Genomic DNA, 22,724 nt, shown 5'->3' with positions numbered 1-22,724 from the left:
AGCTCTTCTCTACAGGGACCGTTATTCTTAATCGTTTACCTCTAATGGGCTATTAATTGTCAGGAAAATGGTAGTTATTTAACAATTTTGACACCTCTTTCCATCTGTTACATTTGCTTGAAGCTGGGCCACCTGAAGGATAGTCCAACTGAAATGTGTCACAGTCAAATACACCTTTAGGAAACCTGGCTAAAAAGAATTGGTAGAATAGAGACGCATCAAATTTTTCACGGGTATCTATTGTACCCAGAACTGTCAGAGTATATGTGATTAATATTTATTGCAAATGACTATTGTTCAGAAGTTTCACTGTGGGGGGGTATACACATTTTTCAGTGGTTATAAATCCTTTAGACGGAACAGCTTTTAAATTCATATCAAAATAGAGCCCACTGAATGGCAAATATCCCTTAGTTGAAATATTTAAAGACACACTTTTTGATAAGTTTAGCTTTTGCAGACAAAAGATAAAGAGTCACTAAATATGTAACATTATACCAGAAAAGAATATGTGCTGACTGAAATAGTTTCTCTCTTGCCCTTGCTGTGACTGGACAAATCAGGAGAGAACAAGGAAACAGCTGGTCAAACACAGATGAATCAGAGTGAAAAAGCACACAAACAGAGATTAAAGAAGCCGGCTTTGCTACAGACCACCAGGACTGAAATCCTCTTCTTTCAAATAACACACAATTAGGAAAGGAAGAAGGTCTCCTGCATGAAACACCTGTAAAACTTATTCCTATCAAAGGCACAGCAATGTAACAGACATACCGTCTTCACTGGTATGGGGCTCTGTACTAGCATCCTGGTCCACTTCCTCTAATGTACCATGTTCGCTGTATGGGCTGTCACTGAAGGGAAATAAAAGGTCGAGCAGAGAGAGAAACCACAGCATGAAATGGATGCTTCAGTGGGCATTAAACCCCAGTCCCTTTCTTCCCCAGTCCACTGGGGGTAACTGATGTCTTCCACACGTATCAAAAATATGCCACCCCCATGAGATTATTTAAAGTTATTCTTACAATGTTACAAAGCTATGGGCAACATAATTCTCATGACATGCTATGAATATGCAATTACTGAAGAAGTCCACACACCTCTCCTTCAGACAACTTCTTCCGTTATTAAGAAGTTCCCAGAACCTTTGAATCCTTTCATTCATGAAAAGGGGGGGTGTGTTGCTAAGAGAGGAAAGGAGCAGGGGGAAAGCATCATAAGCTGAAATTTGTTAAGATGGTTCACAGTCAGAAAGCCAGTTTCTGGCTGTGTGCTCTGCATAGTACACCTGGAATTCTGGCTGCCTCTGGCTGAACACAAGGGTAGCTTCCTCCACAGAATGTTGTAGCGAACCTCATCATAATTGCCTTTGTTTCATGTTTTTTACAGCTAACACTTTCCTATGTGAACCTAAATGCTCTTCTCATTTATCTTCATACTTCTATTGTGTGCAAAAGTCATTCTGTATCACAGGAGTTATCCAGACAACCAGTCTAATGATTTTGTTAAGGAGATAGAAGGGTAATATTCTGACTTACCAGTAGTCATCTCCAGCCATGCATTTTTCATACACTGGGCCATCAAGTTCTTTAGCATCTGGAAAAATAGCCTCATGGTGGATGATGATAGTTTTGATAATCTCATTGACGTGTGCCTGACAAGACACCTGGTCTTGTATGTCTGGAACAGGCATCAGGGTTGGCCCAAAACAAATAGCCAGGTTGTACGGATCCATCATGTTTTCATCACTGTACTGTGAAAGGCTGTTATAACAGAAAAATCAAGAAAAATTGACTTTTCCACTGCGACTAACCTTATTCTGAAAACTGGAGAAACTTTATTTGCCATCACAACTTAGAGATTTCCTGTTCTCCTTGACACTTAAACCCACGTAACACAACAAACGAAAAAAGGGGATTTATTCAATAGGCTATACACATTATAAAGTGAGTTTATAGCACATATATGTATGTAGATGTATATGTTCCTACACTATCGTGTTTAGTGCACACTGAGTTAATGGGCTAATGTAAAATGCATCAACTGCGGCTGCTTCTATCTCATCAGTGCTTACCCTTGGAGGCCCAAGTGGACTGGATCCAAAGTGGATCATGCTTATCATTTCTCATCAGAGCCTGATGCACCTCTCCCATCAACTGGCTATATAACTTAGGCAGACCGAATTATTTTCTGGAGGTAGCTAAGTTCCTGGATCTTGCAAAGGCTCTTGTGACTTCTGGTTTCTGTCTTTACCATACAACCTAAAATCCCTGAGCGCCTTGCCTTCTGCCCACAAACTCCCACAGGGGTTTTATTTTGGAAGCAACCAAACAAAAGGCTTTGATTGTTCTTATTAACCAACTTTTGCAAGGTCTCCTTTCCTCCAGAAACTTCAACATTACTAGTTTTCAATTTTGATTTTGAATGAAAAGTTGCTCTTTATTCCCCTGTTTAAAAGCATTGGCATTTCTAGTGGAAATGCTGGCTTTTGAGTGGTTCTGTGCAGGGCCAGTCAAACAGAACCTGAAGAGTGCCACCACTGGGATGCCCTTTACCTCAGTGCTGTTCTGCACTCTGAAGCAGCATATGAATTAGTATGTCTGGTTATGTTTAAATACAGCATCATATTCCCTTTAGAACGGGAATTTTATAGAGTGTACATGTACAAACAACACAAACTGAAGAGGCAAACCTTCCAGACGACTCCGTTCATAAGTAGCTTGTAAAATGAATCATGCTCTCCTCTTTCTTATGCCATGATTTGTTATCATATCCTGTGTGTTAATCGGAGACATCTTGTTCTACTGATTTATAAGGTGGTTCAGCCTTTATATGTGTGCAAGAATGTGTAAAAAAAGATTATAATCGTGAAACATGTGAAGTTCTGCTGGTGGCTGGTAGCATGTGGTGTTCCTCAGGGCTCAATACTGGGGCTGATACTGTTCAACATCTTCATGAATGGCCTAGACAACAGGATGGAGTGCACACTCAACCACCTTATAGATGATGCCACGCTGTGGGGGACAGCAGATACGCAAAAGGGCAGGGTTACCATTTAGAAGGACCTTGACAAGATGGAGGAATGGATGAAAGGGATTTCATCAAGTTCAACGAGGATGAATGCAAAGTCCTGCCAGTGGGGTGAAATAATCCCATGTATTATTACAGTCTGGAGCTGACTGGTAGATATCAGCTCCCAAGGAAAAGCACTGGGAAAAGCACTTCTTAGACAGGAAGTTGGACGTGATTCAGCAGTGTGTCTTCCAGCGATGAAGGCTAGTTACATATGTGCCTGTATTAGGAAGAGCAAAGCCAGCAGGTCAAGGGAATTGATTATTCCCCTTCCACTTGGTGCTCATGAAGTCAAGACAAAGCCTTGAGCAACTTGATCTAACTTTACAAGCGCTGAGCAGGATGCTAGACCAGATGAGGTCAAGCCATGAGGTCTGATGACTTCATGCGGCCAAGCAGGCCTAACTACAAATGCAAAAAGCAGAACTGGACTTGCAGAAAGTCAAACTATAGGAATGTTTTTCCTGTGGATGCACCAGGAGCAGTTGGGAGGCATATGAGATTTAGTCTGCTTTCTGAATTGCATTCCTGTGGAGAGCACAGATGTAACTAACATGAGCACGTAACGAGTACAACCTCATGTAACTCTGGCCAATCCGTATGTCTAAATAGAGGAGAAGCTGCGATATAAGCCTATGAGATATTTACACAGTGTCACTATGGAGGGATAAATTCATGTTTTCAATGAATGGTTATTTTCATAAAACTTTAGATCTCTTCCCCTCTTTTAAATATTGCTTGGAAGAGGTTCAGAAATTACTAGAAGAAAGGAAATGGGAACAGCTGTGAATACAGGCACGTACACATAACCTAGCTCCAAAGACCCTGTTTCTATAGGAACAGACAGGATGGATGAAATGGGGAAGGTCACAAAGACAGAATGAATCAGCAGAGGGCAAATTTAGGAAAAAAAGAGGAAAAAGGCAATATGAAAACAGATATAACAGGAAACAGACAATATGGCAGCAGAAAGAGAAAAGCTAGAAGCAGGGCAAAGTGCACAAGAAGCAAAATGTGCAGTGAAAATACCGGGGTCAGCAAAACCAGAGAGGGCTGTGAAGGACTGGAGGGAGAAACACAGTGCAATTGCCCAACCTGTCTTTTATTTTCTCTTTCAGAATGAAGTTTTTCTGGGATGATGAAGACATGAATGCCATTTTCCCTTTCTCACACAACCCTCTGTGCAGCACCTGCCTGTGTTTTGCAAGGTGAGAACCAAGCTACTTTATATCGAAGCATACACAGGGGATGTATGGTCTCTATACTGGTAGCCCTATTACCAGAAAATAGAAGCAGCAACACAAAGTATCACCCTGGCAGTGCCTAGCATCAAATGGGTAGCTTGTAGTGCCTGTGCTGCTTGAATATACTGTTTATTTTTCCCGTCAGGAGATTAAAGTCAGCTTGAAATAAGGAAAAAAAAATCTACTTTTAAATTACGTAAATTATTTTTAATGTAGTTACAGTTTGTATTTGTTATTTTTCTTATTAGCTTATTTTGTTATCAGCTTTAATGTTGTAGCCTGCAGTCCCCATTTCAGACAACACTTTAATCTGTCTTATTACAACCTTGCTCAGCTTTGGACAAATGGAATTATAATTTCAATGAAAACTGGTGTTTTCCTTCTATTTTCCCCGCCAATTAGATCATCTTTTGTGTTAAATGGAGCTTAAATGTAAATTCTACACAGAGTATGAGTAAACCCAAAGAACTTCAATACCAGCAGAGGAAGGCAGATAAAGGTATAGTACCTTGGGGAATGATAAAGCACTTACTGGTTGAGGAAGGCGAAGAGGTATCTCATCACTATAAGGACCGACCTGGGCAAAGTAAGGAGGAGTTTGCGGATGTGAAGAGCCCTCTCATAGAGATTGTCTATTCCTGCAAATGGAAGAAAGTATTTTAAGTTCCCTTTCATATGGTGGTCTAAAATAGCATTCAGTCAGTTTACTCAATTTACTTTGACTCTTTACCATCACATGTCCCTAGCCAGTATCTTCTCATTTTGGCCTATTAGAAAAATAAGATCTAAAAGTCCTTCTCCCTCTCATTAAAACCACACAGTTTAGAAGTAACATCTTTAAATATGAGAAGTGACAAATCTGCCTAAGTCAAACCCTGTGCCACTTGCTGAGCTAGACAGCTCACAAAACCACAATATCACCACATAAATCCAAGGAACCAAGGAGAGATGTTTGCCATCAGTTTCAAATACAGATTCATTCTCTTTATTTGAATGGTCACATCAGATATAATATTCCAAACACCGAGCTTCTCTAATGAGTTTTCTTAATCAAATCTCCAGCTATAACTCTCTTAATGGCAAAGTAGGAGAAAGGCCTTATGTTTTACAGTGTGTAAGCAACAAACACAAAGATCACATGTATTTTCCCAAATGATTTTATAGCAGTCCACCAAAATTCTCCTGAAGCGGGCAAAACAAGGTCAGCTTAATAAAAGCATCAGTTCCTAATGTCTTATAACAAGGATGCATTATCTTCTATGTCAGTCAGAAAGATTATGTGGCTCCAAGTGGGGTAGTGATGGGATAAAAGGATAAATTGTTTTTCAAAATAAGTAATATCTCGATTTTTTACTCAATGTGTTTTCCGTGTATATGACACTGTTAGAAACAACCTAAAATTTCAGTAATGCTTTTTATGTCAGCCAAGAAAGAATGCTGCAATTAACAACATCTAGGGGAAATCTTAGCAGACTACATGAGAAATACTGTCCAGTGGCACTGAAATGGATATTCAAAAATTTGGAAATGAGAAACAGGAGCCGATTCCAATAGCTGAAAAGCCATTTGTACCACAAAATGTGATCTTTAACAGCATACATTTAAAGTAATTACTTACATAAAAACATGCTAACTGTAAACAGGGTTCCTGGTGTTTATTTGTGCTCTTTGGTATGGCTATTTCTACCAATCAGCATTTATTTGTAGATGCAAAATGTGTGTTGACTTAATGTTTCTTAGAAGAACAACTGGTGTCTAGTAATTAGTATTTTGGTACCAAGAACTAAGCATAAGCAGAGCATATCGGCAGCGAGACTTCTGTTTACCACACAGAAGTGCTGTACTTCATTAGGAAATGCCAGTGTAGTAAACTAAGGGGGAAAACCTGTTCCCACACCTGCATTTACCGGAGATCCCACTGGCTCAGCACCACTAGTGTGCTGGGGAACAGAAGATTTTGGGATGGGGTGAAGCTCGGCTCCTTGGGAGTTTCTGCAGAAGGAGAACAGCCCACCACCGCTTGCATGAAGGAAGCCCATTTGGGTTGTGGTATTTACTGCGGGAGCAACAAAGCGAAACTCCTGCGGGAGGTAAAATCCTATTTCCTAGCAGAGCGGCTGAAGGCTGGAATGGTGTCCCTGGTGAGATGCCACTGACTGCCACGGAGCTGGCGGGGAAAAGGACTGCTGACAAGTTGTATAATTTATAATCTAATGAGTCATACTGAACCCAAAATCTAGCTGAAAATCAGTGCAAGCCATTACACTTTCTCTAGTGGAGTATGGGATTTGAAATGTATTTTTATGTTTCTGTTAAACCTGGACTGCATGAATCAAGAAGAAGTATTCCTGGTTACTGGTTAAGAACTGGAGTCAATGGCAGGGATGTGCTAAGCCTGGGAGCTGCTCGCACAGTGAGGATCTGCAGAACAACCACAATTCTCTTCTCCCTTTCCAGTGCATACGATATCTTGGAGACGCCAATGCTACGTACCCTCACTTCTGCACTGTAGTGCCACACTGCTGTTCTGCACAGTCCACAGACACCAGTTTTAGTGCAAGGCCTTTCTCCACCTGCCTAAACTAAGCAACTCTCCAAAACTAAGTGGAAGGAGCCTGATCGTATCTTCAGTTCCCGATCTTCCAAAAAAAGCAGCTGCTGCTACAGCTAGTGGCGCCTTGTGAGTCTCCAGCTCAGCCGACCTTCCCCCTGACAAGCCTGCCTCTGAGTCTCTGTACACGGAGTTGTAGGTCTGGGTGGTTTTGAGCCTGTGTGCATGTGCACAGGTGGATTTTCTATGGAGTGGGGCTGAGGGAAGAAGGTCCAAAGGCGCTTTGGTTACATCCTTCAACACTCCTGCCTCAGCAGCACTGCTGTGCGGTGCTGTGGGACAGCTCCTCTCCAGCTTTTCCACCCTGTGTCCTGGATGTGGAAGCTGGAGGGAAGTTGTGATGCAGCACCAGGACCTGCCTTCTGCATTAAAGCCTTTCCTGGCTAATGCCTTGTGCTGCAGACCCTCCTCTTCCAGGCAGTTCTGGAGACTGGCCCTGGACCAGGTTCAGTCATTGCTGAACTCAAATCAGACTCGAGAAATGCACTGGCCGGGCTCCCAGATGCGTCCAGCGGCTCCTTCCAGCAGTGTGCTGCCTATTCAGATGCAATAGCTCTGTCTAAACTAGTGAGCTAAACCAGGACGGGGCACAGTCTTGAACACCGGCAGGCAGCTACCACACAGTAGTTATCACACTCTCCAATGTACTTGTGGTCTGCGCCAACTACAACTCTTCCAAGTAGTTCCTAGACATGGTTCACAGGATGCATGAGCCAGGAACTGGTCCCAGTAGGCAGCACGGACACGGCAGAGTAGGCACAGAGAGTTTGGCTGTATGGCCATGTGTTGAGCTATCCCAGCTGCCCTACCAGAAGCATGATCAGTACTAAGTACTAGCAGGTCACCTCTATACTGAAGCAGTTACAAGCTATACACGCTGGAATGAGGTGTGTGTATTTCCAGTACCTTCCTGGTAACCCAGTCCCAGTTTCCATGAAAGCCCCTTTATTGAAAATCCAAACTACTGCCAAATGGTAATATTCATGTGCTTTCCATGTTATTTCAAAAGGCTTGTTTTTCTTTCTCAGCACTGATTTGGTTTAAAGGAGATAGGTAATAATGTTATGTATTTGCGTGCTGCTTTTAAATGAGGAGCCAAATTTCATAGTTGCTTCTGTGTATGCTGTGCGTGAGTGTTTGGGTACGTAGCAAAGAAGGAATGAATACAGAGCGATCTTTCTGCATCCAGGCAGAAAGAATTTGCAGCTCTGCTGCTTCCCATGAAGAGGGAAGAGAAAGCATTGCTTTGCCTCCACCGGATTTGCTGAAGAGAGCCTCGGGGCAAAACGGCCATCCAGGCTACAAGCTGGTTGCTGTGAGAAACCACTGGCCATCCCAACACTGCAGAAAGCTGGTTGTGTCTCCCCTCTCACAGCACTTCTGTTGGAGGCCCTCTTTTCATTACTCTGATTTTCAAGAACTGTAATTAGCTCTACCTCAGCGCCCAGTGAGGTATTACCCATTTCTCAGCTAAGAAAACTGAAGTGCTGATATTACATGACTTGTCCTAATAATGCAATTAGCTGCCAAGCAGAAATAGAAATCAGGGGATTTGAAAACTGGTTCATTACTCTAATGATACGATGAGACTCACATTCCCAAACACAAGCAACAGGACAAGCCTCTGGCAAGGCCAAGCACACTGAGAACTAACGTGTTTTTTCTGACTGTGGAGTGAGGGAGGGAAGGGAGCTCTGTGTGAAGGACACATGAATATCAACCACAAATCAAGACTACCGTCAGGTAAATATCACAAATAGAAATGGTTATTATTTTCTAGTTCCCAGTTCTCAGAGCATAGCAAAACTTTTGGAGCTCTGGTCTGACACACCTGCCTTCTGGACCCATCTCAGCCATGGGGGTCAAACCCACAAGCAGGAGAGTTTCCTGCCAGCCAGACAAGAAGGTGTTTGGCGTGGGAACACTGTGCTCCTGTCAAAGTGGAGCTACAGTGGACCCCAGAGCACAGGAGACATTTGTGGGGTGAAACAAGAGAAGGGGAAGAGGCCAGCTTCTGGGGCTTCATGGCTATAGCACTCTGTGGAAGAGACAGGCACCTGTGCTCAGAACTATTAATGTATTTTTAGCAGACAATAATGGAGCAAAGCACCCTAATAATATAAGGAGCTTGGTTTTCTGTGTATCCATAAAATTATCTAGGCATTTAAGCATCAGAGGTGTTTGGGATCTAAGGAGCCTCCACCAGCTACTACAAAAAACGAAAAACAGAAAGCTTGGAGGACTCTTCAGAGATCATTTAAGTCTACAATCTCACCCTTTGACTTCACCTTAATCACCTCTGAGAGACGTCTGTCCGACCTCTTCATGAAATCCTCTGAAGAGGCAGATCACAACCTCCACAAGAAAATCTGCTGAGATGCAATCTTGCATTGCTCTTGGAAAAGATTTATTTATTGATCTCCCATGGACTTCCTCTGAAAACACTCCTTGTCCTTGAACTGGATGAATGAATCCAGCTGAGACTAATGTCATTGCATAAATGAAAGAATTACTTATCAGCTAGCTGCCTCTTTGTCAGCCACGGGCTAAGGACCAGTTCTCAATAGCATGAGATAAGCATAAATCCTAGCTACTCAAGCCTTAAAAGGTGTGATCTTCAGCTGCCAAGAACACTGGAACCTGTTCTGGAGTGGTGGTGTCACCTTTGCTTACTGCAGAGACACACAGAATCAATGAATGTCCACTTTTCTCTTCCATGAGAAATAACACATTTTAACCACCTGGTGACTCACGATCAGGTTTTTGCAAAGGCAGATTCTAAAGTGAAACAGATAAAAAGTGAACAATCTGCCTCAGAAGAGTAAAGGAAACCCGAGAGGGGAGAAAACACAATTACTAACACAAGCCCCCAAATACAAATAAAACAAAACTAAATTATAAACAAAGACAGGGACACATTCATCCTAAATAACATTAAGAAAATGTAAATTGAAGTTTAATTAAGCAATAATCCTGAAGTAGTGGAGCATGTAAAAGGCAATAAATATTCAAATATATAAATGCAGCTCTTTGGTGATGAAGAACAAAAGACTTTTGCAAGAGAGCAATTGCTGGTGGTTCCGAAATATTTTGGGCCAACTGGACAGCTACATGCCTTTATCACTCTGGTTTAGTTAAAAATGCTACAAAAGCACTGTAGTTTTGCTGGTCATGGTTCTACACATGGCCTCTCCTGTACTGGTGGTGAGACGTGGTTATCCAATGAGGAGAAGATTCAGCCTGGGAGCAGTCAGAGCTCAGAAACTTGAGTTCTGGATTGTGTCTGTTCTACCACCCTCAGTTAACAGGCAGCCTCCACGGGCCAATCTCAGAAGTAACAAAAGAAATGCAAACATTTTGCAAAGGGAAGATATTATTGATCAGAACCCATGGAAGGAGAAACCTGGTGTCAGCAATGAATGAATTGTGCTACACTAACAGCCAGTGCTGTGCAAGCTAAGCATATTTCACAGGCAAGGGTAGCACAAAGGAGGAAGAAGAAAGCAAACAATGGTAATGTAAGCTACCTCTCTCCTTTAGGACCACCGTTTTGAAGGATAAAATCCAATGTGGTATCTCTGTGTGTGGGTCACTTGCTACTTCCACTTGAAGTGGTGCCTACTAGTAACAGAGTGAATGCCTAATGCGTATTTTACACGCCCACTGAATGTCAAATGGGATTGAGTTACACTTGCAGATATAATTTCTATGGTCAACTTGCAGCTGACAAGTAAATTACATGAATATGTATTAGTGCTGAAGTTAACAATTTGTGCCTCTTTCCACTTTGGTAGATGGGTCCAATCCATCTCAAAGATATGTATATATTAACTCAGCAATACCACTTACAGCTCTTTCAGATCTATTTAAGAATGCATTACTGGAAGACAAACACAACGGTCTCCACTGTCACTTAGGGAAGTTGTCATTTTGTTGAAACTTTTTCAGGAAGAGTTGACAATTCAGAACATAGTTTTTTTACTTTTTAGGTAATGGGCAATAGTCTGGAAAAGCAATAAAATAATTTCCTTCCATAACATTTATGCCTTTAGGTAAATGGACACTGCTGGCAGCAAGGGACTGAAATGATGAAAATCAGAAGGAAAAAAGATGTAAGTTTGCATCCATCCTGGCATCTTAGTATATCAAATTTAAGGCAAGGGAGATGAAACCAAGAAGAATTATAATCACCTGGACAGAAGCTAAGCTGTCTGGGTAGCTGAGATGTGTCTGCTGCTGCATTGCACAGCTATGTATGTAAAAGTGATTCATGTGTATAAGAACTCACACCAGGAGAGGAACTGCAGTTCCCCAGCAGTGAAGGTGAATTATGGCCAAGTCTCAGCACAGCTTCAGCACCCTCTGCCTTCAAGTAAATCCTGTTACAAATATTTTGCTTGTGTTTGGCCCAACCTGTTTCTACAAAGGGGCAGAAAAGAAGTACAGTGCAACTCTCCTCCCTTCCCCCCCAACTTATTTTACCCTCTCGATTGCCGAGTGCTGCTGGGACCAACAGTAGCCACTCCTTTTGCTGAGAATGCAGGATTATGGCCCATAATCAGATGGATTCTTTATGTTCTGTCCTACCTTTCATGCTTGCTCTGGAGAAGTCATAATTTGGCCCAAATTTTATCTAAACCAGTTCATAAACCCAAACAGGGTAACATTGTTCTCATGAGTCTAATTAATACAAATTGCCCTAAAAGTCACAGTCATTTTGCACTGTTCCACTGTATTTGCAAAAGGGAAAGCATTAAATCACAATGCTCTATTTCATTTGGAAATATATGCATAAATGCAAAGGAATTCCTCAGTGGCTGTACTGAGGAAAGGTTCATTTTGCAGCTGTAGCCTCAATTACGCTTGACATCCATAACTAAGTACTTCAGTTTCAAGGGGTTTTTCACTGGCAACATTACATTTCCATATAAAATGTGTGACATTCTGCCCTTTTACAGTTTTATGTGAACATTAACTTTATGAATTTGCTTTCTCCCTCTCCCCTTTTGTAACAATTTCTGCCAACGATTAAAAAAACCACACTGACATTTATCTTGGAAAAAACTATTTGAAAACAACTTAATGTTTATTTCTTTTCTCGCTGTTTATCAGATAGTGAATGCGATATGAATTATGAGTGTTTAAACCCCCTTAATTAAAAATGTGAATGCTTTCTGGACTTTACATATCAATTGTAATCTAAAGAAGTTACAGTAATGTGTTCTCACAGAGGAAAGGGAGTCTGGCCCTGCTCCCGTTAACATGAAGACCAACATACTTAATATGTGAGGCCACATGAGCACAGAAAAAGAAACTAATGCAATTATGACAAGTTAAAAGTCTGAAGTGGGAGAAAAATCTTGCCTAGAGTGTCTTCCTTTCTGCAAGATATACAAAGCGTTAAGGTTAAAAGGTAGCAATGGAAAGAGTCTTTGAGACAGACAGTTTTTGATAGTACGTATCACATAGGTGCTATTTAAACTAAACTGTGACAGGTAGTATATTCTGAAATGCTTGGTTCTTTTTTAAAAAAACCCAACATCTTATTCCCTGGAAGTAGTGGGCCACTTAATGAAGTGCATAGGCTAGGTACACAGCTGTAAAAACACTCCACCTCAGGCTTCTCAGATAATCAGAAGATGCAGACACCCTGTTCTCAGCGTGCGGTTCTGGGGCTGGCTGTGGGTGCAAGGCACAAGAAAGTTTCTTTCTCTGCCTACGCCACATTCAAAACCCACACCGCGACAACACAAACTAAAGCCACCCCAACGTGCTCAAAGAGAAAACCCCTTTTGTCCTGCCACGTTCCAAACTTACCTCTCCTCCCTCTGATGAAGGCAGGCATTGACATGCCATTTCAGAGTGCCCCAGAAGATAACCTTGTGGAAACCAAACCAAACAACAACAAAATCATCCTCCCCTGGCTTACTCCAAAACCTGCCAGAAACAGATCTGGGACTCTTACAACACATTATCAGGAAGAAAATCCTCTGCTTTCTTCTGTAACAGCAATAGCGGAAATCAAACCTAGCAGAACTACTCAGCCATTACACCTCATTTTGACAAGCTGTTGTAGAGATTATAATCCAGATTTACGACAGCCTCAGAGAACAGCCAGTCAAAACCAGGATTAGATGGCAACACCTCTTTCCCAATAACTGTCCCATTTAAAAATGTGGCTGGGAAAAGCAGTGACTTTGTTCCAGGCTATTGGTTGTTACTGATTTCATCTCTGCTGGATGACACTATTTTTAAAAAAACCAGGTTGCCAACTCTTTTGCAAGAAAATAATCCACCGCCTACCTTGAACATGCAATAGTTGGACATCCTCTAAGGAAACCAAGGCCTAACGCTAGGGATCTAGTATTCATTGCCATTTTCCTTGAAGTTCTTAATAACAAAAGACCATTTTGGAATAACTGAACTGGATCCCTCTCAGACAGTGATGCTCTGAGAGGTTGGTGAACCTCTCCTGCCTGCGCAGGTGCCGTGTACACAAACTCAGTCCACTGAACTTCTACCCCACTTTCCAAATACCCCATCCTGTCTTGAGATGCTTCAATGGTGAACGGAAACTCTTAGCAATCATCCAGGTTTCTCTTCTTGGAACACATTTAAAAGGTTGTTTTGGGCAAATATTTTTGCATCTCCTAAGTACTCACTTGTATAATCTCTGCAAGCCGAATACTCATTCTTGATAATTTACAGTTCTATTTAAAGCTCTTCAACACAGCAGAGTGCAATACCATCTCCGCATATAAGAACCACCATTTCTATTTTTCTTAATGCTTAGTCAAAATAATAAAGTCATAAAGAGATCCAATGGGCAGAATCTGACAGCAGAAATTTTGAAAAGGAAATCTGGTACAAATGTTTAACGATGAAAGTGATTAATCATTCGAACAGCTTATCCAAGAATGTGGTAGGTTTTCTGTCAACTGAAGCCATTAAATCAATAAATTTTTCCAGCAGACATGCTTTAATTCATCCAGAAGTTATGGAAATCAGTGCAGGATTATTAGGTAAAGTTCCATCATCCCTGTCATGCAGAAAATCACTCAGTCAAAACGATCCCTTTTTAGATTTCAATTTCTATGACTCACAGACATTTTCTGGGCTGTGGCACCGCAGTTAGCTAAAGCTGAACTCAGGCAGAACCAAGAATATGCTTCCTAAAGAGACAACGTACCCCTCAGCATCAGGGATCAGACTGTTAAACTGCGGTTTTGAGGTCCTTCAGGACTCCTCAGTACCACCGAGTCTGTAAACAGCAACAGCTGCAGAAAACTCCACAAAAAATGAAACACAAAATATTGCACATAGACCTGGTCACAGTGATCCATGTATTTGTAACCTCCAGGCTGAATTACTGCAATCCTCCCTTTCTGGGAAGGAAACCACACACGCTGGGTTCCCCTGGCAGGGAGCAGAAAAGCCCATCTGATGGCCAGCCCAGGAGAATGCACATGCATGGATCTGCAGTCCTGCCTGCTGGGCTGAGACCCCTTTGCCAAAATAACACAGTTTGGAGAGAGCCTGCCCTAATTAATATCCCAAAGGACTGGCCCTTGTTACCTGTGAAACTGCCTCTTTCTCCATTTGGCTGAAGCAGGCAAGTTACAAAGGAAGGGTTGAAAGGAGGAAATTCTACAGAGCTAGCACCTCTGACCACTTCTAGTGGACCCACGGGGAACAGTAAGCCTACTGACGGTTGGCTTGGCCTCACCCCTCCTCAACATCTGCAGGGATCTGTGAAGTGGAAGAGGTTTTGTGCATGCCAGAGCAATTCACTCATCCACTGAGAACTTCCTAAATTACCACAACCTCTCTGCGTCCGGCTACAAACACCAGCAGTGCACAGACCCATGCAACGCTCCTTCAAGGCATCCCATTGCAGCCTGGTCATGCTTCTGTGTTGGAAGGCAGACCGAGCTCTTCTGCAGACAACACTCAGTGGCTCCCCTCCGTTCCTGCACTGAAGGGTTTTCCTGCCGGTTGGATTGGGGGTTTTAAGCTGAGCGCAATAAAGGTCCAGAACCTCACAATGTCGAGCAGTTAGTTACTTATTCACCAGTGCTGACTCCAAGCTGCGGGGCATGAAAACCTTTGTGGAAAGTAACGCACTCTGTTTGCACAGTCATGACTTCCTCCCCTTCTGTCTGCCCCAGTGCACAGAGGAAAATAATAATGCGTTTAAATTTAACTATCTCTTGTATACCAAACGATATTCTTCCTGCCCTATTAAACAAAGAGTTGTACTGTACATTAATCCCACTGGAAAAAGGGAACAACCACAGCTGCGAGTATGACTAATAACTGACCCAGACTGTTACAGATGGCAAACAAATTGTCTCAGAAAAATCTGTGAAGTTAGCTCTTTTTTCAGGCCGCTACTGTATATATGAAAGTAAAATTCTATTGAGAAAGAAACAGAGATTTCTACTTACTGATACAAGAAATAAGATCATTAAATCTTTCCTTAGGAAAGACAGGATTTTCCAGCCCTCGGAAATAGAGCTTCAGTACTCCAGCAACTGAATTAATGTCATGGTTACTTTGGTCATCTGCCAAAGGATTTTCACCTTAAAAAGTAAATAAAGTGAATGAAACACACACGCAGGAGCATTCTTGCATGCAACATTTTTATAAGTGAGTGACATTTTTGGGGTTTTTTGTTTTTAGTATGTGGGAGGTGGCAATGCAAGCATTCAAGTGAGATAATAAACACTGATTTAAAAATCCCAGGCTATGATTAAACTAAAACAGGGAGCCTAAATAAAGCTTCCTTTAAATTACATAACCTAGTGATCTCTTAAGTCCTGAACTTCCAACTAGGTATTTATAAACATGTTGTCATTTACAGTTAGTAAAATAAAAAAGCCAAATGTTCTTAATTGAATAGGGTTTCTCAGACTATTCTTTGGGAGCTTACATAAAGCAAATTGAGTTAGATAACTCTTTGAATTGGAAATTTGTCTTCATTCTGAAAAACTAAAACATTCAGGAATATGTGCAACCATTTTGTGAAAACGCAGTATAGGAACTGAAACCCTAACTGAAACCTCAGCCATGACTGAACTACGTGTAATTTTAAAGACTTAATCTTTATTTTGAAACACTTTAAAATGTATCTGTCTTCCAAAATAGCACTACCTAGGAGAAGCAGTTAACAATAAGGCAGATTTAAAAGCTGGAGAATAGGAAGATGTGGCTTCACTTAGCATGTAAAAACAGCTGCTTCACGTATCTTGTCAAAGACGAGATCAGGTTTAACAAGATATATAACTAATCCTGGGGAGAAAAATACTGTGCATATTTTTTCATGCTTTTAGTCACAAGACTTATTGCTCCAAGGGTTTTCTCATTAGCAGATGGTCTGCAAAAGGTTTTTCTGGAAATTAAAAAACCAGCTTCTAAGACCCAGGAAAAGAGAATGTAAGATTTAAAAAAAATTGTAGATAGTATTGTTTTAACACAATTAGGGGATTGCTGGATCCTGGCTCCCCTAGCAGAGCAATCCTAGGCTGGATGTTGCAAGCCACTCATGTTTAAGAAGCTGTTTTCACTTCCTAGTATCTTTCCCAGAATTCCTCCTCTGGGGCTGAAGTTTCCTTTGGGAATGAAAACAGTGGTTGAAAATGGGACGACCCTTTCACAGCCTGTATTCTCATTGATCGTGATGCCACTTTGGCAGAGGGGTCAGAAAGTTGAGCACTCGTATTCCAGAAGATCAAGTAACAGGGTTCTCAAATTGCATTAAGTAGTCTCTTGAATCTAATAAAAAACCATAATCTTTCCTTTCTGAGGATCTTTAAAATAAAATATAGACAAACTATTATTTACAGTTTATCATTAACAAAAGACTAAAGTTTACAGTTGATTCAAGAGTCATATGCCTTGTCTAAACAAAATGAAAAACAACCTCAAGCTCCTAGGACGTAACGGGGGAAAAACATGTACGTCATCATTATACTTCATCTTTAAGCATATGACGATGCAAAGTTTTAGATGCAGTACACAAAGTGCATACAAACTGCTTAAACAGCCAAGAAAGTAATTAGAATTTAAAAGATTTTTTAAATGTCAGATATTAAGGTGCTTGAATAAATGAAAATGCAATTACCTCTCTCAAATGAATTTTTAATATCATTGACTTCCACCTGGGAACCAGACACTCTGAAAATTCCCTGATGCTGAAGACCTGCAGCAAAGATGGGAGACAGCGGTGAGAAATGAATCTAGTTTTTAAAATACTTTTAATCTCTATTTTAAAAACAAAGTTGTGGTGGTAAATGTATTATGCAAAAGATACACAAAAAAGGGCAATAATGAAACGACATAGTGTGTTTCAGAGCTTACCGTATAAATTGATAAATCTGATACAGCTTTCCACGATGAGAGGAATGACTTGTCCTGAATCCTGGAAAAACAAGAGCAGAAAGAGTTAACTGCAGATTGGGAAGAGGAAACCTCCCTACTCTGGACTGAATGTGAAAATGCATTTTCTTGGTCAATCCAGATGGACATACAGTGCTGGCAAAAAAACACATAAGAAAAAATACCATTTCTAACAGAGTTCTCTTCCCATTTAGGGAGGGAGGGAAAGGAACAGGTGAAGAGAAAGGATTACGGTTCTTCATTAGAATCATTGAATTGGGAAATTCAGAGACTTCATTCTCTATCTCTGCCACTGTATCTGGCTAACACTGTATGCGACATCTAAGCTCATGCATATGTTTTAGATTTTTGAAGCAAAATGAGTTAAAGCAGTGAATTTGCCTTTTTAAAAGTTTATTATTAAGAATAATAATTCATGATGAAGATGATCCCTCTGCATCCATTTAACTTACCTTTCTTTTCCTGGTGGAGAAAATCCTACATGGACCTAATTACACAGGACCTAATTCCTCGAGTTGCTTTTTTTTTTTGGTAAAAAATGTTGATCACAAACAGTTGACAAGGCCTCTTCTGGACCTGCTGGATTATCAGAAGTGTTCTTGGAGAAGAGCCACCAAATGACATTGCATGGGGTACGAGGTGTCTCCCTCCTGACCTGAGAGCGCTCCTACGTGCTCTGCTGATTTGCGTGTCCTAACACAGGGCAGATGATGGCCCAGCGCGTTGTTTTAGGTTGCTCTGACTAGCTGGGAATACACTGGGTGGTGAACTGCAGCCACTTTGAGATGAGCATGTGGTTCAGCTGCCTCTTCTGTAGGCACAAAAGTATTGGGAAAGGGAGGTTACAGCCTACACCTCCCCGCCTGCAACTGGCAGAGCTCAGGAGTCAAAGCTCCTGGCCTCAACCATGAGCCAGCAGCAGGTCTATAGCTACATCTTCAGTTAAGCAGAGGTGTTTTAATAAAGGAGAAAAAATGCTTGTGATGGGAGGGGGAGAAGATGACTATACACTAATTTTCAGTGAGTTATTTGTCGTTTTTCTTTTAAACTGCTGATTTTCCAAAAGAACTGTCACAGTCCTTCATCTGTGTGTTTTGGCACTTTAAAAAATGGATGTTTTACCCCAAGCACACTAATGACTACAAGTCATCAAATATCTATTAAAGACACAAATCATATGATTAAAAATTATTTAGAAAAGTTGGTGCTTATGCTGGAAAAATTACTGTTTCATAAATAATAGGTACCTTTGAAATTCTTGTCTTGGAAGCTATAATTTTTCTTTTCAAGTGAATTTCAAATAGTAAGCGCTTAGAGAATTGACTAATTCATTTGAAAGTTTAATATAAAACCAGTATGTATTACAAAACCACGAATTCAAAAGCACCCTGTAACTCAGAATACACATTTCCTCTTACAAACTAGTCCTTCATTTTCATGCTAAATTACACTAATGGGAAGTTTATGAATTAAGCCCAAGTAGAAGAAAAGCCAAATACTAAAAAAAATTTGTAAAATAACACACAGTGAAGCAATGAAAAAATGCACTTCCTGAGATAACCTAACCCCTGATCTTCTGTGTACTCCATGTTTTAGTGGGGCTTACAAAAGACTGAACTGCTAATTACGCTGTTTAAATTGTGGCTTGTTTGTCTTTTAATTTAAAACTTAGCAAAGACTGGCTAGCCAAGAACCAATACTGTCTGGATGAGCATTTTCTGTTTAAGTTGTGTCATGATTCAGTAACAGCTGAATAAAAAAACCACCATGGAACAGGTCAGTTGCTAAATCCAGGAATACTGTCATCTTCACCAACACTGAGCAGCCTGGCTCTCCAAAAAAGCAGAGTATTAGAAAACATGCACAACATGCACCCGTATCTCCTGTTAGTACGCTGGTTCATGCAAAGAATGTAAAGCCTCAGGAAAGATAGTGTTTGCAGTAAGAAATTACAAAAAAAGTAAATTACTTTCATACCTGGTTTTGGAGAATCTGTTCAGAACCACGCAGAACTTTGTAGTTAAGTAATTCCCTGAAATAATCTAAACTAACAGCTTTGGATTTTGGATCTAATGACAGGAAAATAATTTGAAGTAACAATCTGTGTTGGTGAAATGTCAAGAACGGTGACCCTACTGCGGCTGTGAATTTAATCTGATGTGTGTAGTCAGTGAATATATGTTTGGGACTAATTATCATTTCTTATGATGCAAAAATGTAACAAAAAGCAATTTAGTGTGATACTGTATTTCACTAGCTGTAATCCTTTTGTGCCTGTCAAAATGACTCATCCCTATCAGGAAAGACATGGTCTTTGGGCAGGGATGCTTTCCTAGGTTAGCTCCCACACTGGCAAATCTGTCATAAGGCTACCAGCTTTCTTTTCCTCTTTCCTTTTGAAAGGCTAACTATGTAGGACTCTGCAGTTGGAAGTGAGCCCTGTCACCCACACTGCCATGTAGCATAACCTTCTTCTCTGTGAGGGAAAATGACGGGGTACCATTTCTCCTGATTTGCTCTGTGCTTCTCTAATCCAGGGGCTTTTTGTTGTGGGAGTTTCTGCTTCTTTGCTTACTTTCATCCTTGAGCAAGAAACTGTTCATTATATTAATCTCTTGCATCATGTGATGATTTCCTGAAAGTCTTTGCACCTCACAGCACCGCCTGCATAATAATAATAATAGTTTTCCCTATAGTTGTACTGAGGGTGGCTGAAAGCTTAATTCAAAGACAGCTAAACTGGTATGGTGCCGCTGAGCACAGAATTTGTTCTGCAAAATATTTGCTGCTAGCTATGTTGCACAGGAAGAAAAAAAAATCCCTGTAACATTCAAACCCAGTTCACAGAGCTTGCAGTCGGGAATTTCATTCACTGCGTTTATAAATGTACTGTTACATATTTTTTTAAGATTTCTTTCCCTTAGCTCTGTCAGCTACTGTCCAGAGGCACTAATTGACTCTGATGGGCAGGCGCTTGTTAATGAATAAGGAAATATCCATCATTTAAGACTACAATCACTCCAGAGTTGTGCTCTGGTTCAGTTTTGCCTGCTGTACTTGTACACTCATTTCTTAATGCAAACTTCTCCCTCCAGGTCTTTTAAAGAACTAATTTTGAGCCAGGCGTGAATGCAACCCGAGAGAGAGGCAGAGATGGTTCTCTTGTCACCAGAACTATACCTGATGTCTCGTGTGAGAGTTCCTTCGGCCTCGGCTAGAAGCATTATTAGAAATAAAAGTATGAGAAAGAAGAAGATAGTAAATACAGCAAAGATGATACAAGATCCAGAATAGCGGTGATCACAATTTCACACAATATAATAAATTCCTAAAGTCATAGGAAATCAAAAGCTGGATATCAAACCCAGGGTAATACTGCTTCTCCACAGACTTTGAATACTGAATGTAATGAAAATGGCAAGCAGGAAATTGTGCTAAGTCACGGGATGCACCACTACATCCTATCTTCTACGTGATACTAAGTTTCCTAACAAAACCAGGCTGCCAATACTATCCCTACTTGATTAACAAAATCGTAGGGAGGCTAACGTGAGAGATGAATCCCCCTCTTTCCCTCTGACTTCAGGAAGTATTATATTGATCAACCGGGAAAGAAAAGAGCCCCAGGACAGACTTAAACATAATGATCTGCCTCAGCCCAAGTGAGGTGGTGACCATTATAGTAAGAAGTGTTGAGATCAGCCACTGGGGTGGCTGGTGCCAGTACCTTGATGAATGACTCCAAATCACCATTAAACAACTTAGCACTATACTGTGATCGGGGTCTGTGCTTCCTGTGTTTCTGGGGCTTAGGGGGAAGATTTGGAGGCCTAAGGGAAGGGAATATGATTACTGAGCAAGGCAGAATTAAGTCACACAATAAAATGAAATGTCGGTAAGCTCATGGCAAAACAACAGAACATTGAAAAGGGAGAAATAAACACCGTACTTATCAAATAAACACTTTCCATCAAATTTAAGTGTAACAGTGATTAAAGAGTGGAGAACTCCCCCATTAAAAATGCATTACTTATGGATAAATATTGACATTCTTTATGAATCCCTGCTTTGCAGTTTTACCATATACATTTATTCCAAACACTGCACAATTGGAATGGCCTTTTTTGCTGCGGTCATGCATGAAATGTGCAGCAACCACTGGAATTCATCCTGCCAGCCATGGCAGAACACAGGCCACTCGAAGCACCTCTTATCAAGCAGAAAAGTTGCTTCATGCTGGAGAAGCTTCAAATGCAAATTAAAGCTGCTCAGCACACTCCTAAGATGCTTCAAAACCAAACCATCTGCATTTTCAATTAGAGCCGGGAAGGTTAAACAGCTTTAGCCAACCATCAACATCTTCACACAAGAAAAGAAACATCTTGCAAATTAGCTAAAGGAATTAAAAGAATATCATCAACTTGAAACAAATAAACAAAAGCAGCATAGCGCAAAAAAAGAAAAGGAAGAACATACAAAACTTTGGTCTGCAAAACGTTTACCTAGTGTGTTACACATGTGATGACTACAACTGAAAGAGATTACAGGAAATAGATGTTGTTCTCTAGGTCATAATTTATTTTGTGAATGTCAGGGCACGCTACATGCCAACAGCTTCCCTAGTTTCCCTGCACCAGAAGTCCAATGTTTCTATAGGCTTTTCAGGAATCAGCAAAAAATCAAATGTTTTGGGGGAAACAGTGAGGAACAGTAATGCATAGAACATTAAGTGGTGGGACTTTGGTCTGTTTGGGTACTACCCGCTATTTTAAATTCATCTTTAAAGATATCCTCTTCCCTTCTACAATTTAACTTTGACCTCGAAGAACATTTCCGTTTGCGTGTCTTACAGTCTGGAAACTTAACTGAGCCTTGGGGCAATAGGCATGTCCCAGCCTAAGCAGGGGAACTGGTGCTGAGGAACGGACAGGCAGGCCCTACTCCCTCAGAGTTTCTTTCTCTAAGTGACCAGTTGTGAGAAGATAGGAGGTACGATGGCTTCAGGCTGCTCTCCCACTTTACTAAGGTAAAATCATTGCCTAAATCCATCATCTTCTTTCAGCTTCTTGCACAGCAGGGAATTTAGGATGATGTGAGCCTGATGAGTCTCCTGCTTTGGAGTCAAGAAAGAACGTTTTTCTCATTAGACATAAGCTTGCTGACTTCCATGCATTCCTGGTAGCATCTGGGGGCAGAGTTAAAGTTAAAGACACAGGTCTCAGAATTAATGACAGCAATTGGGAATAATGCTCTGATTTGTTACCGCTTTTCAACTGGGGTCGTGTGAGGAAAGAAGGTGAGTAAGTCCAGCTTTACAGAGCTAAAATGGACCATGGAGTGGTGGGAGAAAGGCTGGTCTGAAGTCTGTAGAGGTGTCCCCAGGAATATGGAGGCCAGGC

General features: G+C 41.0%; 1 protein-coding gene across 3 annotated transcripts in view; it reads right to left on the bottom strand.

The window, feature by feature from the left end:
* SRGAP1 (SLIT-ROBO Rho GTPase activating protein 1) overlaps positions 1 to 22,724 on the bottom strand; it is a 162,636-nt gene that overhangs the window by 12,969 nt on the left and 126,943 nt on the right. Inside the window, exons 12-18 of one of the 3 annotated variants that reach the window (XM_076332133.1) lie at positions 21,053 to 21,155; positions 17,287 to 17,347; positions 17,051 to 17,128; positions 15,375 to 15,509; positions 4,849 to 4,954; positions 1,539 to 1,763; positions 775 to 854 (exon numbers count right to left, since the gene is read on the bottom strand). In XM_076332133.1, coding sequence (XP_076188248.1) covers positions 775 to 854; positions 1,539 to 1,763; positions 4,849 to 4,954; positions 15,375 to 15,509; positions 17,051 to 17,128; positions 17,287 to 17,347; positions 21,053 to 21,155 — 788 coding nt within the window. Of the gene's footprint in view, positions 1 to 774; positions 855 to 1,538; positions 1,764 to 4,848; positions 4,955 to 15,374; positions 15,510 to 17,050; positions 17,129 to 17,286; positions 17,348 to 17,861; positions 18,137 to 20,505; positions 20,540 to 21,052; positions 21,156 to 22,724 lie in introns of those variants that run through there. The other 2 variants (XM_076332140.1, XM_076332147.1) reach the window with 2 other exon arrangements.

Source organism: Aptenodytes patagonicus, chromosome 1 (genome assembly GCF_965638725.1).
Source record: "Aptenodytes patagonicus chromosome 1, bAptPat1.pri.cur, whole genome shotgun sequence".
In the NCBI taxonomy this organism is placed as follows: domain Eukaryota; kingdom Metazoa; phylum Chordata; class Aves; order Sphenisciformes; family Spheniscidae; genus Aptenodytes; species Aptenodytes patagonicus.
The sequence above is the reverse complement of the archived record's forward strand: the minus strand, read 5'-3'. Positions and strand labels throughout refer to the sequence as shown.